Genomic DNA, 14,292 nt, shown 5'->3' on the forward strand with positions numbered 1-14,292 from the left:
AGCTCCAAATAACTTGTTCTAATATTTCTGTGTATCACGAGAAAACAGGGGAGCAGCTAAAAAACGAAGTAGTAACTATTGAAAAGAACAAAGTTAACAACCAGTTGCAAAGGGGCTAGCAGAAGGAGCACTGACTTTTCTAACTACTGGGATTTGGATGTGATGGAACAAAATCACTAAACTTGAAGATTAGTTGTAAATAAGCACCCGGTTGTAAATAAGCAGAGCTGTAGCTTGAATAACTGTTCACTTTGCTAAATGACTGTATCCACTTTATTATCAACTCTCCTTGATGTAGGCATTAAATTCAATTTTGAGCATCACAGCAGTCTACTTCCATTTTCATTACCAATGTCAAGCAGAACTTTCTCATTTTTAAAGTATCACTCTTTCTACCATAAATTTAGAACAGCAAAAGGAGTTACCAAGACAGTACTGCATTAGGATTTTAGCTAAAAAGTCACCTTCAGGGAGTTCGATAAGATGCAAAGACATGTCTAATAAATTCTACTGAAGGTTCTGACTTTTAAAATGAGGGAAAATGCTAGTGTAATTTTAGGCTTGAAACTTTAAGACATTCTTTCACATAGGAGTAAGTTTAACCTTGGGCATAGCTTCAAAGAGTCAGGTGGAGCTCCCTGATTCTTATCCCACTGAAGGGGCCTTCAAGATGAGGCTCAGGATTTTTAAAGGAAAAAAAAATGTAGAACAGAGAAATGTGATGGAAGCTAAAGATCTTAAAGATCTAGCTCCTTTTGCTACAGAAGGGGATTTCCAAGTTTTGTACCAGCCATAAAATTCTGATGATTCCCAAAGTCCCTGCAGAGTGTTCTAAAGTAGGAAGGCCAAAGAGAGCAAGTTTTTCTAAAGAAAGTGTTTGTGTTTCCAAAAGAAGAAAAGGACACTCATTTTATAAGTAAATTAAAACAAATTTTTATCAAAGTGTTTATCTTCAGTGTTTCCTGTATTAACAGGACTTATTCCCAATGATATTACATTACTGATGTCATTTGTAGACAAACAAACAAAAAGCACCCAATTAAGAGAAAGTTATTTTTATTACTGAATGGTTTAGAAAGGAAATCAACACTTGCTACATAGTTGGAAGGCAGCTAACATATTCTATAAATTACACATTTCCTCAATTAAAAGATTCTGGTGCAAATACAATCAGCCAAAAGGCAATGTGAGGAAGAGAAAGTCAAATTATGAAACTCTTTTTCTCTCCAGACTGAAGGCCTCTTTTCAAGAGAGATCACTCCACTCATTTGAACACAGGAGACTGAGGAAATCAATAGTACTGCTCAGGACTGCAGTAATAATAATCACAGAAACATAAATAACAATAGCAGCTACCATCTACTGAGTTGTTACTACATCACGCCAAGCACAGTGCTTAAATGCTTTCTGTGGATTACTTTACTTCAGTCTAATCACAATCCTATGAGCTAAGTAGTTAATACCCACATTTTACAGATAAGAAAATTGGGACACAGGAAGGTTATATGACTCACTTTAACTTCAAACCCAGGTCTTCTGTCTGTAAGGGTGAAGCTCTTTACCACTACACTATACGCTGTTTTCTTGTAACTATTCATTGTACTAAAATTTCATTCTTTTTGTGAAGTTAGTATACTGTCAATTCCTCTTTTTCTGCTCTAGATCTGTTATGAAAAATAGATCAGTTAATGAGCAGTTAACTAGACAAACTGTAAATATAAAATATTTACAGAGAAAAAAGAGATGTGTTAGTCAATCAATGTAGAAATGTTCACTTCTTTATTCTGGTTTCTAAAACACATACATATATACTGTATATGCAGATCTGTTTAGAAATAATTTATATTTGCCCATGAATTCCCAACTATTTAAAAAAATATCCTATTGCATTGTTTTGCGTATTGGCAAAACTGAAGTTAAACAAAATATGAAAAATATTCTATTCCATTAAATATTCTATTAAACAAAAAGAGTTGAGAATTAACTGAGTCTTCTACGTTCTTTTAATATGTAAAAATTCATGGTATATTAAAACAAATCAATTATCACTAGGTTCAGTGAAAAGTCACTTTACTATCGGTGTGTCACTTTACCATCTTCCCCATAAAACACTATAGGAAACAATAATCCCCTAGAAAGTATTTTATATTTCACTTGATACAAAAGGAGAGAGAAAACTGTGGGAGGAGCCCAAATTGCAAAACGATGTGAAAACAGCTCTTTATTCAGAGCCACTAGACCTTATAAAGCAGTTTTGACCCTGGCTTTATCACTAACTCTGCTTCGTGACCATGTCACTAACTTAATTTCTGTGGGTTGGCTTTCTCCATCTGTAAAATCAGCGAGTTGAACAAGAGGATCTCCTATGATGTTTCAGTTCTATAAGTCTATGATTCTGAGCCAAAGGACTACTATTGATTGTTTTCTTGAATACTATAGGGTGAGTCACAATTTTCAGTGAAAGAACTATTCACTATCTTGGGCACAGGTATGGAAACTTCTAGCTGAGGATAAATTTCTGCCATAAGGTTAAAGATTAACAGGAAACAGACATTTTATCCAAATACACTCAGAGTGTTCTATAGCCCAATAGATCTGCTCATTAGGCAATATAGTTTTCATTCATTCTGTCCGCATTTTACATGTTACTCTCCCAGCTAAGCATAACCTGTCTGTATTTTGTTAACATCTTTATTGGAGTATAATTTTTTACAATGGTGTGTTAGTTTCTGCTGTATAACAAAGTGAATCAGCTATACATATATCCCCATATCCCCTCCCTCTTGCGTCTCCCTTCCACCCTCCCTAACCCACCCCTCTAGGTGGTCACAAAGCACTGAGCTGATCTCCCTGTGCCATGTGGCTGCTTCCCACTAGCTATCTATTTTACATTTGGTAGTGTATATATGCCCATGCCACTCTCTCACTTCGTCCCAGTTTACCCTTCCCCCTCCCCGTGTCTGTATTATATCACTACCCAAAGAGAAATCACATGTACATTTGAAAACCAAAATGTTAAGTTTGCAAAGGAAGGGCATAATTTTGTGTTTCAGGTCCTCAGTGTTTGCCAACATTCAGTGAACCAACCGTCAGCAACATGTGAGATCTACCTTACATTAGGAAGTGAGGAAAATTATCCAGATCTGTGCCATGCTATAAGAGACAGCAGTGGACCAGCAATCTAGCACCTAGCACCTAACCTAGTCAGTCAAAGGTAAAGATAAGCAAACTAACACTTGTAGAATGATGACTACTGGATACTAGGATCTGCAAAGAACGCTATCACATAAGCTCTATTTCACTAATGAGGACATTCAGACTGAGAGATTAATTTGGCCAAAGTCGCACAGCTAGTAAATGATCAGGCCAGGATTTAAACAGGTCTTCAGACTTTCAGGCCACTCCTTTTAGTATTACACAGTGCTAAAGTAAGATGATTATTCAAATGGTAATACAGCTACAGTGACTGAACCCTTAACTGTTTAAGCAGTGTACAGAACAGAATGTACCCATTAGGACCCAGGAGTGTACTTGAGAAGCTCTGCAATGGAATAGAAAGAGACACAAATGTCATTCTAAGATAACACCCTCCAGAAGAATGTAAATTATTTACAACCCAGTCCGTCCACTTAAGGGCAATTCAGAAAGCTCTGGGCAAGTAAATAATTCCACGTTTAGCACACTTCAAGACTTAAAGTCATACATATAATCAACAGGCAATGTGAATCATAGTGGAGGGCAAGTAAATGATCTTTCAGCTGTAACAAGACAAAGTGATGCTTTTAAAAAAACTGCCTTTTGGTGGAATAATTACCACAGTTCGTCTATGATTGGTATAAGTGCACATCCAGGTATACATATATAAATGTACCAGCTTCCAGCAAATATAAAAATAAGTTTTATCTGGCTCACTATATGAACATCTATTGAGTTAAAAAACAACTTACCTTAGATGAGACTATTCTATTATCACAAAATTTTTGTGCAATGTATGCTTCTGTTTCTGAAACTGGATGATTGCCAACAAATACTGTGCGTGTACCAACTCGTTTCTCTTCTCCAGCACACTGACCAAGAGAAAGAGGAAAAGTCAGTTTTTCATCACATTTCTCCATGCTTCTACCAAGCTCAGAATTCTTGTCTTAACATGTTTGGCTATTGTCTAGAGAGAGAGAGTAGTAGGGGGAGAGGAGAAAACCTTGTTAGGAAATTCAAACTCCACTAAGCTCTTAGTTGCTGACTTAGTGAAGATTATTAGTAAAAGTTTTGTTTGAGCCAACTGCTCTGAGGCCAACATTGCAATTCTAAATGTTTAAATTGAAGTAAGTATCCTAGAGAAACAGTATTTTTACTGCCAATCATTTTTCTTTCATCCACACAGTCTCAACCATCACTATCACAGCAACATACTAACTTAGGAAAGGTCAGATTGGGAATATTTATTTTATTATACAACAACTATTGAGGACAACCTTTGTCAATTTCCTTACTAGACAGCAGAATGCTCTAAACACAAAATAATTGCTTATAAATACACAGGAATATATTGAATAGAATGGCTGCCTCTCTTAATGGAATGATCAACTATTTCTACAAAGAAAAGTTGTAATTGTTTGGCTTTACAAGGAAAGACATTCTTTTGTGATCTCTCAGAGCCTACTGTCAAAAAGTCCCATTTCAGGGCTTCCCTGGTGGCGCAGTGGTTGAGAGTCCACCTGCCGATGCAGGGGACACGGGTTCGTGCCCCGGTTCGGGAGGATCCCGCATGCCGTACAGCGGCTGGGCCCGTGAGCCATGGCCGCTGAGCCTGCGCGTCCGGAGCCTGTGCTCCGCAACGGGAGAGGCCACAGCAGTGAGAGGCCCGCGTACCGCAAAAAAAAAAAAAAAAAAAGGTCCCATTTCACACAATACAGCTCTAATGCCCCTTTTATATTTTTAAAAAAGAGGTTCATTGAATCTAGAAGTCGCAAGGTTGAGCTCCATTTTTACCTCACCCTTTTATTTCACTGAGGCTTCACTTTCCTTATTTTAAATCAGGATAATATACCTTCTTATATAAATCTGGGATAGTCTCTTTTGATGGTACTATTTTATGTTTGAGACAACCATTTTTTTAAGTAAAAAGTATGATAAAAACCAATATCCACTTACATATTTCCATTATTTTTTTAAAAAAAGATAACTATAATTTCCAACCTAAAATGTTTTAAAGTATGTAGCCACAAAGATTTCCCTTCAATTATCTATTTAAAGGTCAAAGACATAACTCTCTACTCCCAAAATAATCATTTTAAGCAAGATTACTTAGAGGTTGCAAAGTTCTCCAAATGTCTATGCTTGGATGTATTCCAGTCTGAATTTTTGTACCTCACATAGATATAGGGAAAATAATTTTTCAGATTAAAAGAACAAGAATTACCCTAAAATACAGATAAGACCTCTTGCCTCACCATTTTCATTTTAAGCTTATTAAATAATTATTTAGTGGGGTATTGCCTCCAAAATCCATAGGGAATCAATAGAAAATTAACTGAGATAAATTGAAGTAGGAGAGATTTAGCCTATATATAAAGGATAACTTCTGGAAATCCACCCTGGCATGCACTAAGGGAGCATTCAATCTATGGCAACCTGGAAAAAGTAAGTTATCAATGCTGGACAACTTAGCTATTTACCTGCCTGCCCCAAGACAGGGCATTAGAACAGCTGATTGTACCAGGTCCTTCGCGTGCTAAGGGTCAGTGATTAACAGGTAAATTTTCAAACAGTTCCTGGAAACCAGTAAACAATACCTTTACCAGAATGGTAACTATATACATTTTGATTCAGGGACTGACTTTGTTTGCAACTGTAATATACATGGTCTGACGCAGCTCACTAATAAGAGCACTAAATTTTCCATAATATCCTTTTTGCAAAAAGTAAACTGAAAGTGAATACACCTGCTTAAAAGTATACTTTATTTTGCTTCCCCTACCCTAGTTTTCTGTTGCAAGTTACGGTACCAATGTAGTCTCTCTACAACAGACCTGAACCTATTATGTACCAATCTGAAGTACAGAAATTGTCAAGTCCATATACACACTACAATTTAAATCCTTTAATTTAATATTCACATGGTTGTTTAGTTTTCCACACAAGCGAGAAGTGGCTGTGGAGTAAATAAGGAAGAGCTACCTTTCATGCCAGTTCTCAGATCATTCAACAAATGAAAACAGGGAAGAGGAAAAGAGGTAGAAGATCAGCGAAGCAGGATGTTTCCTGCACTGCCAATATAGTTCTCCTCAGTTAACAGTGGCCACTTAAAACCCAACTGAACTAGCACTTCCCCAATTCTGAATTGTCTTCAACTTTCTTCTGTGGCAGATAACAACATTCCAAAGAACAAAAGGAAGGAACAAGCATAAAGCAATTTTTCAGGCACATGATATTTTTATGAATTCTGTGCATTTGCATAGCATTTACAGTTTTACTAAGACTTTCCCCCACATATTACCTCTGATGTCTTTCAAGTAAGGCTTAAGTGACCTCTATCTCCATTAAACTGGAGAAAATGGATTGAAATTGCTGTGCAGGTTTGGGGAGCGGGGAGAGGGGGATGGGAGATCTCAGCAGTGATCATTGTTAGATGTGGAAATAGGAACCCAAGAGAACTTGTAAAATGTCCACTCCTGAGGATTTTTCAAAAAAGGGCGAAGTCTCCTCAGCTCAGGTGGGTTTGGGTTTGGAGCTGCCTGAGGACTGGGGGTGGGGTGGGGTGAAATAGATGACTTTTCAATGCCTGTTTTGGTCTAAAAATCTGATGAGCCCGCAATTTCTGGTAGAATTTGCTGCAACCATATAACGTTGTTTGGTTCACATAAAAATGGCAAAGCTGAACACATGTGTAAATTCACTGTAATTTTACACTTGCTGCCAATGCAGAGCGTTAGAACAGTGGTTTTAGTTCCTGTGATTTTGAATAATGTAGGTGCCTTAGCCAAGGGAGAGGAACTCCAAGTTCGAATTATTAAAAAAAACAAAATTCCCACTTGGATGGCACACAGTGTAGTCTGGAGTGGGAGTGTATGATTCCTGCCACCTCATAATGAATTTTAATTCATTAGGAGTCCATCCTGTGTTGAAGTGCTTCCCATGCAAATGTTCTTAGGAACAGCATTTATTAAAACTGAAATGTGCTAGCAACAATTCTATTCTAATGATACAGCATACACTACAATTAAAAGGGTGGAAAAATAAAAGTGTATTTATAGCAATATGAATTAACAGAGAAATCAATTTAATTGTCTTCTTCATGATAAAAATCACCCTTTTGTACTCTTGAATTATACCTCCATACTATAAACTGAATATTGTTTTTTTAAAAAGTAATTTATACCAAAACATAGTCTCTCAATAAAAACCAGAGTAAAATGGTACTGTTATTCAACTAGTACCATCTTTTTTTTCTTAATTTACTTTACTGAAGTATAGTTGATTTACAATGTTGTGTTAATTTCTGCTGTACAGCAAAGTGATTCAGTTATGCACATATATACATTCTTTCTCATATTCTTTTCCATTATGGCTTATCAGAGGATATTGAATATAGTTGCCTGTACTATACAGTAGGACCTTGTTGTTTATCCATTCTGTATATAATAGTTTGCATCTGCTAATCTGAGGCAATATATTTTTCGAGAAACTTTCTAAGAAGTAGTTTATTTACACAAGAGTCACAGCATAGATTTGATAACTCATTAAGTTATTTAGGAACCATTTATGGATAGTTTGCTAGGTCCAATGGGAAATAAAATCATCGATAATGTCAGCTAACATTTACTGAGAACTGATTTTGTGTTCTAAGTGGTTAATACACAGTATCTCAAGACATCCTTACAGCTACCCTATGAGGTAGATACTCTTATTATACCCATGCCCCAGATAACAGCAAAGAAAAAAATAAACAGCAGCCAAAGTGGAAGCACAGAGAGTTTTTGCAGCTTGCCCAGCATCACATTTCATAAGTGGTACGGTAGTCAGGACAATAAGGATTTTACAGTATTATAAGGAAAATGTATGACACATAAAAACATTTTAATAGAAAGTAAAAGCTTCTATGCATCATAAGAATTAAACAGAATGGTCAACTAGTACCATCTTAAAATCCTATGCTTTCGCTAGTCATAAACAAAGAAAGCTGCTGGAATTATAATTCATTTCTTGATTGCCTCTAGACCAGTGACTCAAAAAGAACTGAGGGAAGATTAAGACCTTAATACAAGACTGTCATTATGAAAGCTGGCACAGGTTCTGAAACAGAGCTCACCTCTCCATCCATTCCAGGTGTTGGCAGACTTAAATTTATCACTTAGTCATAGATCAGTGGTTCTTAAGTCTGGTCACACGTTGTCTTTAAACATAATACCAATGGCTGGGTCTTTTATTTAATATTTAATTTAATTTTTCTCAAAGCTCTCCAGGTGACAATTCTGATTTGTAGCCAGGGCTGAGAATGACTGCTACAGAACCTCTCTCTTTGAATTAATGATTGACCTTAACTAACATCCTACAAGTTTTTAGTACACCAGCCACAATCCTACACTTTTTAATTAAAATAGTTTAAATAATTGGCTTTTCAAAGGATAAAAATATACAAATAACCATCAAATAGCAACCCCTCTGACCATTTTAAGCTGCTCACAAAATGAGATTCTCCTTCAATATTCATTTTGCATGTGGCTAATACCCATCAATTATTCAGACCAATGATAATGAAAATTACAGGCCCTGAAAACATGCAAAGCTACTCGGGTTATCAGCAAATAATCATCAATGTCATCTCCAATGATCACTACATTACTTTTATTAATCATCAGACTGCTCTTTGTGAGTTACTAAGGAAGTAAGAGGACAGCTCTCCCTTATCGGTGGAGAGCTCTTCCACATCTGTGGATTCAAGCAACTTCAGATCAAAAATATTTTGGGGGTGGGGGGAGATCCAGAAATTCCAAAAAGCAAAACTTGAATTTGTCGTGCACCTAAAAACTACTTACATAGCATTTACATTATACTAGGTATTATAAGTAATTTAGAGATGTATATTAGGTATACATCTCTAGATGTATACCTAATAGATGTATACTAGGTATTATAAGTAATTTAGAGAAGTATATGGAGGATGTGCATAGGTTATATGCAAATGCTATGCCATTTTATAGGACTCAAACATCTGCAGAGCGTCCTGAAATCAATCCCCTGCAGATACTGAGGGACTATATTTGCTCAAAAATGAACAAAAAATCCTTATTAATAATCTGAACACTTGGCAATGATTTAAAACTGTTCTCCACATCCCAGCCCCAAAGCTATTTTCTCCTCTGAAGCACTAGTATTTTTGAACATTATAATCAGTCTTTAAAAGGCCAAAAGAACTCAAAATTGAAAGAAAGAGCATTTCATCAAAATTTCAGCATTTCTGTACTAAGGTTGGAAGGCGGGGTGCAGAGAGGAGAGCACTACAGTGCCAGGCAACATTTCCGGTGTATTAAGCTTCCTGGTTAAAATTGCCATAATGTATTCAGTGGTCAAATTGCTGAGGTTTCTAAGCCTATCCCATTATAACAAGCCAAGAAGAATAATCTTCATGTGTAATTTACAGTCATAACTCTAAAACGAGCCTTAAAAACTGTACTTTTCTGACTTTGCTTTTCCTGCATCTTCTTTAGTGATTAAGCTGTCTCTCCTTTACTAGAGGTAGTGAAGCAAGACCGAGCCAGGGCATTTTGTCTTCTTGCCTTTAAAGCTTAATTACGGTTATATTAACCGAAACTCTCAAACACCTGATCAAAACACAACTGAATATCCAAAGTACATCCCTAGACACGAAGATAGTCTCTAGGCAGGCATTACCCGATGGCAGCACATTTAATTGAATAGAAACTCCTATAGGAAATGGATATTAAGCACCACAAAAAACACCTAAATCAGCAAGCACAATGCTGAGGAAAAAGCAGTGACCATGAGGACTTGGATAAGAACGATGCCATGTTTGGAAGCTCCGAGTGAGGCTATCATTATCTAAATGTGATCCGCTGAGCAGTTTAATTTCACCAGGAACAATCAATTCTAAGTGTTCCCACTGTGACCCCCCTCCCCACCATGCCATCACCCCCAAGGACCTCAGGGCTACAGAAATGTGGCTCTAAAGAAGAAATGCAGCTTTCTCACAGGATGGCTAATAGAGGGTAGACAGATCAAAAATGCTGTAAGCATTTAGTGATTCAAGAGTCTAACAGGAATCATTTTTTTAAATGATTCAGAGATTCTTCCATTTATAGAAAGTAATCTCAGACTCTCAAAATTCAGACTGGGGCTCAGGAACTCCACTTTACTTGGTAAAAGTCTCTCTCCTAAGGCAAACTTAACTGGAGATGAACTGAACACGTCTACAAGGCCTCAGAAGTTACTTTTCACTTTCACTACCCATATCTACACACCACCTTGCATTCCCAACACTTACCAGACTTTAAAAATCTAAATAGGGAGATACATAACTACTAAGGATAGGAGCAACAGTGAGGCTGACTGACATGCCAGCCACGCATTCACCACAGCCCTCAGGAAATGGATAAAAATACACATGCAAATAGAAAGCAAGTATAAAGAAGGCCCCAGGACCTCAAAGCCCAACCTGGCTGAAAAAAAGAACAGAATAAAATACAGATCACAAACCTCAGAGGCAGGAGGGAAAGATGGGACCCTCTCCATACTGACACACGAAAATTTGCTCACACAATGGCAGCGAAATCACAGAGAAAACGCTGCAGATTCTCACGCTACTTGTACCAACCCCTGTGATTCTTGTAAAGTTTCCCAGAACTTGGGAAGACAGCCAGTTGGGGCTGGCAAGTTTGTGTACGTCCAAGGGAAGTGCTAGAAGACTTGGTCTGCTCCTTTAAGACTTTGAAGTAGCACTCTGGTGGCCTGGCCTCTATTATTAAGCCATTTGACATCTTTTTTGTTATTCTTCTCCAAAGACCTGATTTGCCTCTGTAACTTTTGATTTTGAAGTATCATCATTTTAAAACATTAGTATCTTACACCACACAGCATTTCCTCCTCATCTTGTAAATTCTTTTCTGACCCATGCCTATAATAAATGGACCAATGTAAGATGTGAGGCTAAAAATCAAACTTTTATGGAAAGTTCAATTGAACTTTTACTTCTAAGCAGGTAAACAGTATTAACAGGAAGAGGTATAATCTAGATGTTCACTGTGATACACTAACCCCCTCTCCCCTGCCCCGTAAGAGAGTATCGGTCATAACATACATTGAAGCTTCAAAAATGTGTACCGAAATATATATAAGACCTAAGCAGATGGTTTTTGTGGCAAAATCCCTTAGGGCTGGAAGATTTTCCTACTTTTTAGAGATCTCATAGGTAAGTGAAAATTTTATCTCACCAGCAAACAGTAATACCTAACAATGGCAAGGGAAAGAACCACTGGCTATTAGGGTGAAAAATGTCTTTTTCAATATAAGAGACGAATTCTCAGCCAAAAATCTTTATAGGTCATCAGAGAATTTTTATTACAGTATAAGAAGAGATAAACTCTGGCTAGAACAAAAAATATATTGTAAAAGAGGTGTCTGATGTCCTGAACAGAGTTTTATCTCCCATTTTAGTGATAGCACCGTTATTACAAAAGTGACAGTAAGTTTCCTAGAAAGGTCTAGCAGTTCAAATATATGCTGGAGCATGTCCACTGAAGCCAATGAATCCAATTTTTTCCCCCCGGAATTGTTAAACATCACACAGAAAGCAAACTAGCTAGAAAAAAATGTCCAAGTTATGATTAGTTTAAATAGCACATCCAGGCTATACCTGTTTTTTTAAAAATATCCCCAACAAAAGAGGTAGGTAAAAAACAAGTTTCCATTGTGAAACATGGCTGAGTTGAATAAGCAAAGAAAACAAGGGGGAGGGGCCTCACAAAAGGTAGCCACTTCTTCAGTGAAACATTTCTACCCTTCCATTCAACCACAACGTGGCCAACTTCTTGGCTCAAATTACTATGTGCTAAAGAAAAGTCTGGCCTTGAAAAAGGCATCCTCCCTATAGGTGAAGGCTTTTAGGGCAAGGCTTGGAGGGAACAGGAGAAGCAATAAAGACATGACCCTGGGAAATACTATTGATACCTATATTTTCTTCAATGTGAGACCCGGGGAACCGCAATTTCCTTAACAGTTAAAAAAAAAAAAAAAAAAAAAGTCAAGTAACTTAAAAGACTGCTTATAGTAGGATTAACAAAACACCCAGAGATCACTTTAAAGGACTTGAAAGACTATTCATTCAGGTGGCTTGCTGACAGTAGCCAACTACATGAATATTAAAACTCCAGGAACTAGGCTAGCACAGAACCAGGCAATGGCCTCACATAATTCAAGTGTACATATTTTATTTAAAGCAAGAAAGTTTCTGGCTCTACAGAAGAGGCATACCCATTCTGATGCTCCTCTTATCCAAGGGGGCAGGTTGAGTATGGTCCATTGACAGAGAGCACTTGGTGTTGAAAACACCGTTCACGAAGAGGACCAGGGTTGGCCAGGAAGGCTGACGGGTGGTGTGTCTGGAAGCAAGTGAGGGCCACTCAAAGAGTCCCCTGAAGGCTGTTGTCCATAACATATGCCATTAGTCCTTTGGAACTGATGATCTGACACCATGTGAGTAAAATTAGGAATTCATTTCTCCCTTTGTGGCAGAGCACATGGTCATTTGGGAACTGTACTGGAATTATTTACATTGTTTCTAAATCACACTTCTTTCCCCCCAAGGCTTTGGATTGGAAGCTGGTGTACACTATAAACACTGGGTGCTGCTATAAACTTAACAGGTAATCTGTTTGTAATTATCCCTAAAACATGCTTAAAAGAAACATTAAAAATTAGCGATATGTTTGAAGTATAATGTATAACCTTCAGAACACTGAGCACAGAAAGAAGAGCACATGAAATAGATATTAAATAATGGCTTGTATGTAAATAAAATTGATTTGGTTCGCAAAATTTTAATATTTGGCCTTTGAGTACTGCCAACTAGGAATGCCACACAAAGATGGACTAACAAGGACTTCATTGGTGGTCCAGTGGTTAAGACTCTGCACTTCCACTGCAGGGGGCATGGGCTCCATCCCCGGTGGGGGAACTAAGATCCCATGTAAAAAGATGGACTAAAAAGAATATCAGAATACTCCATTCACTGTTTCAAACACTGCACTACATGGAACAAGTTAACAATGAGGTTCCTTAGAGAAGTGGGGAAGGCTGTTCCTTACCCCTCCTGCTGGCTGTTCACAACAAATATTCATATAACAAATGCTCTAAGAAGTCTTGTAGTAAAGAAACCTCTTTATCTTTGTGTAAGTCAGCATCTCCCATAGAACTCTTTTTCAACCCAAGGAAGATCCAGTGACATCAGATTCTGTAAAACATGGTTGGGCAATGCTACTCTGATATACTTCTTACCTCACCACAATCAGCTATAGTGGCAAAGCATTTAAGGGTATAAGGTGAGATAATTGTTAAACTTGTGACAATTTCTCTCCCTGTATGCCAAAAATAGATAAGGAAAATTAAGTGTTTGGCCATGATCCCAGGTGTGTGCTTTTGCTTCTAAGGCTTAATTATGAGAAGCAAGAAACTAGGAGATCTTTGTTCTAATTGCCTTCTACTACAGATCGGGGTGTGTGTGTGTGTGTGTGTGTGTGTGTGTGTGTGTGTGTGTGTGTGTGTGTGTGTGTGTGTGTGTGTGTGTGTGTGTGTGTGTGTGTGTGTGTGTGTGTGTGTGTGTGTGTGTCTCTGTGTGTGTGTGTGTGTGTGTGTCTCTGTGTGTGTGTGTGTGTGTGTGTGTGTGTGTGTGTGTGTGTGTTGGGGGAAGTCCCAGAATTGGTTTCTTCATAGGTAACTTGAGGAGAGCTTGACTAAATTATCTGATCTGAGAGGCTGCAGGGGAATTGGGGGCCAGATCTTCTTCTAGCAATAAAATTTGAAATGTGGTTTGCGTTGCTGTATCATTCGCCACCTGTTTCAGCCTGGACCAAAAAACAAAAAACAAACAAAAAAAGAACCCTCCCCCCCAAAACCCAAAACAAACAAACCAAACCAAACAAACAACAAAAAAACCCCAAAAAACCAAACAACTGTTCAAGGGTCAGGGAGAGATTACCTGTTTGAGGATAAAGAATAATTTATAAATCAATACACATGAGAAGATAATATATTCAGGATGAAATTTATTTATAGGCTTCA

General features: G+C 37.6%; 1 protein-coding gene across 8 annotated transcripts in view; it reads right to left on the bottom strand.

The window, feature by feature from the left end:
• Nucleotides 1-14,292, bottom strand: part of ATP11C (ATPase phospholipid transporting 11C (ATP11C blood group)) — a 167,084-nt gene that overhangs the window by 90,341 nt on the left and 62,451 nt on the right. For all 8 annotated transcript variants that reach the window (XR_013825638.1, XM_079909970.1, XM_079909972.1 and 5 more), the window contains exon 2: nt 3,948-4,067. Coding sequence is in view for 7 of the 8 variants with exons in the window: in XM_079909970.1 (XP_079766096.1) it covers nt 3,948-4,067 (120 nt within the window). In the remaining variant the exon portion in view is untranslated. The remainder of the gene's footprint in view (nt 1-3,947; nt 4,068-14,292) is intronic.

The sequence above is a fragment of the Stenella coeruleoalba genome (assembly GCF_951394435.1).
Source record: "Stenella coeruleoalba genome assembly, chromosome: X".
Lineage (NCBI taxonomy): Eukaryota > Metazoa > Chordata > Mammalia > Artiodactyla > Delphinidae > Stenella > Stenella coeruleoalba.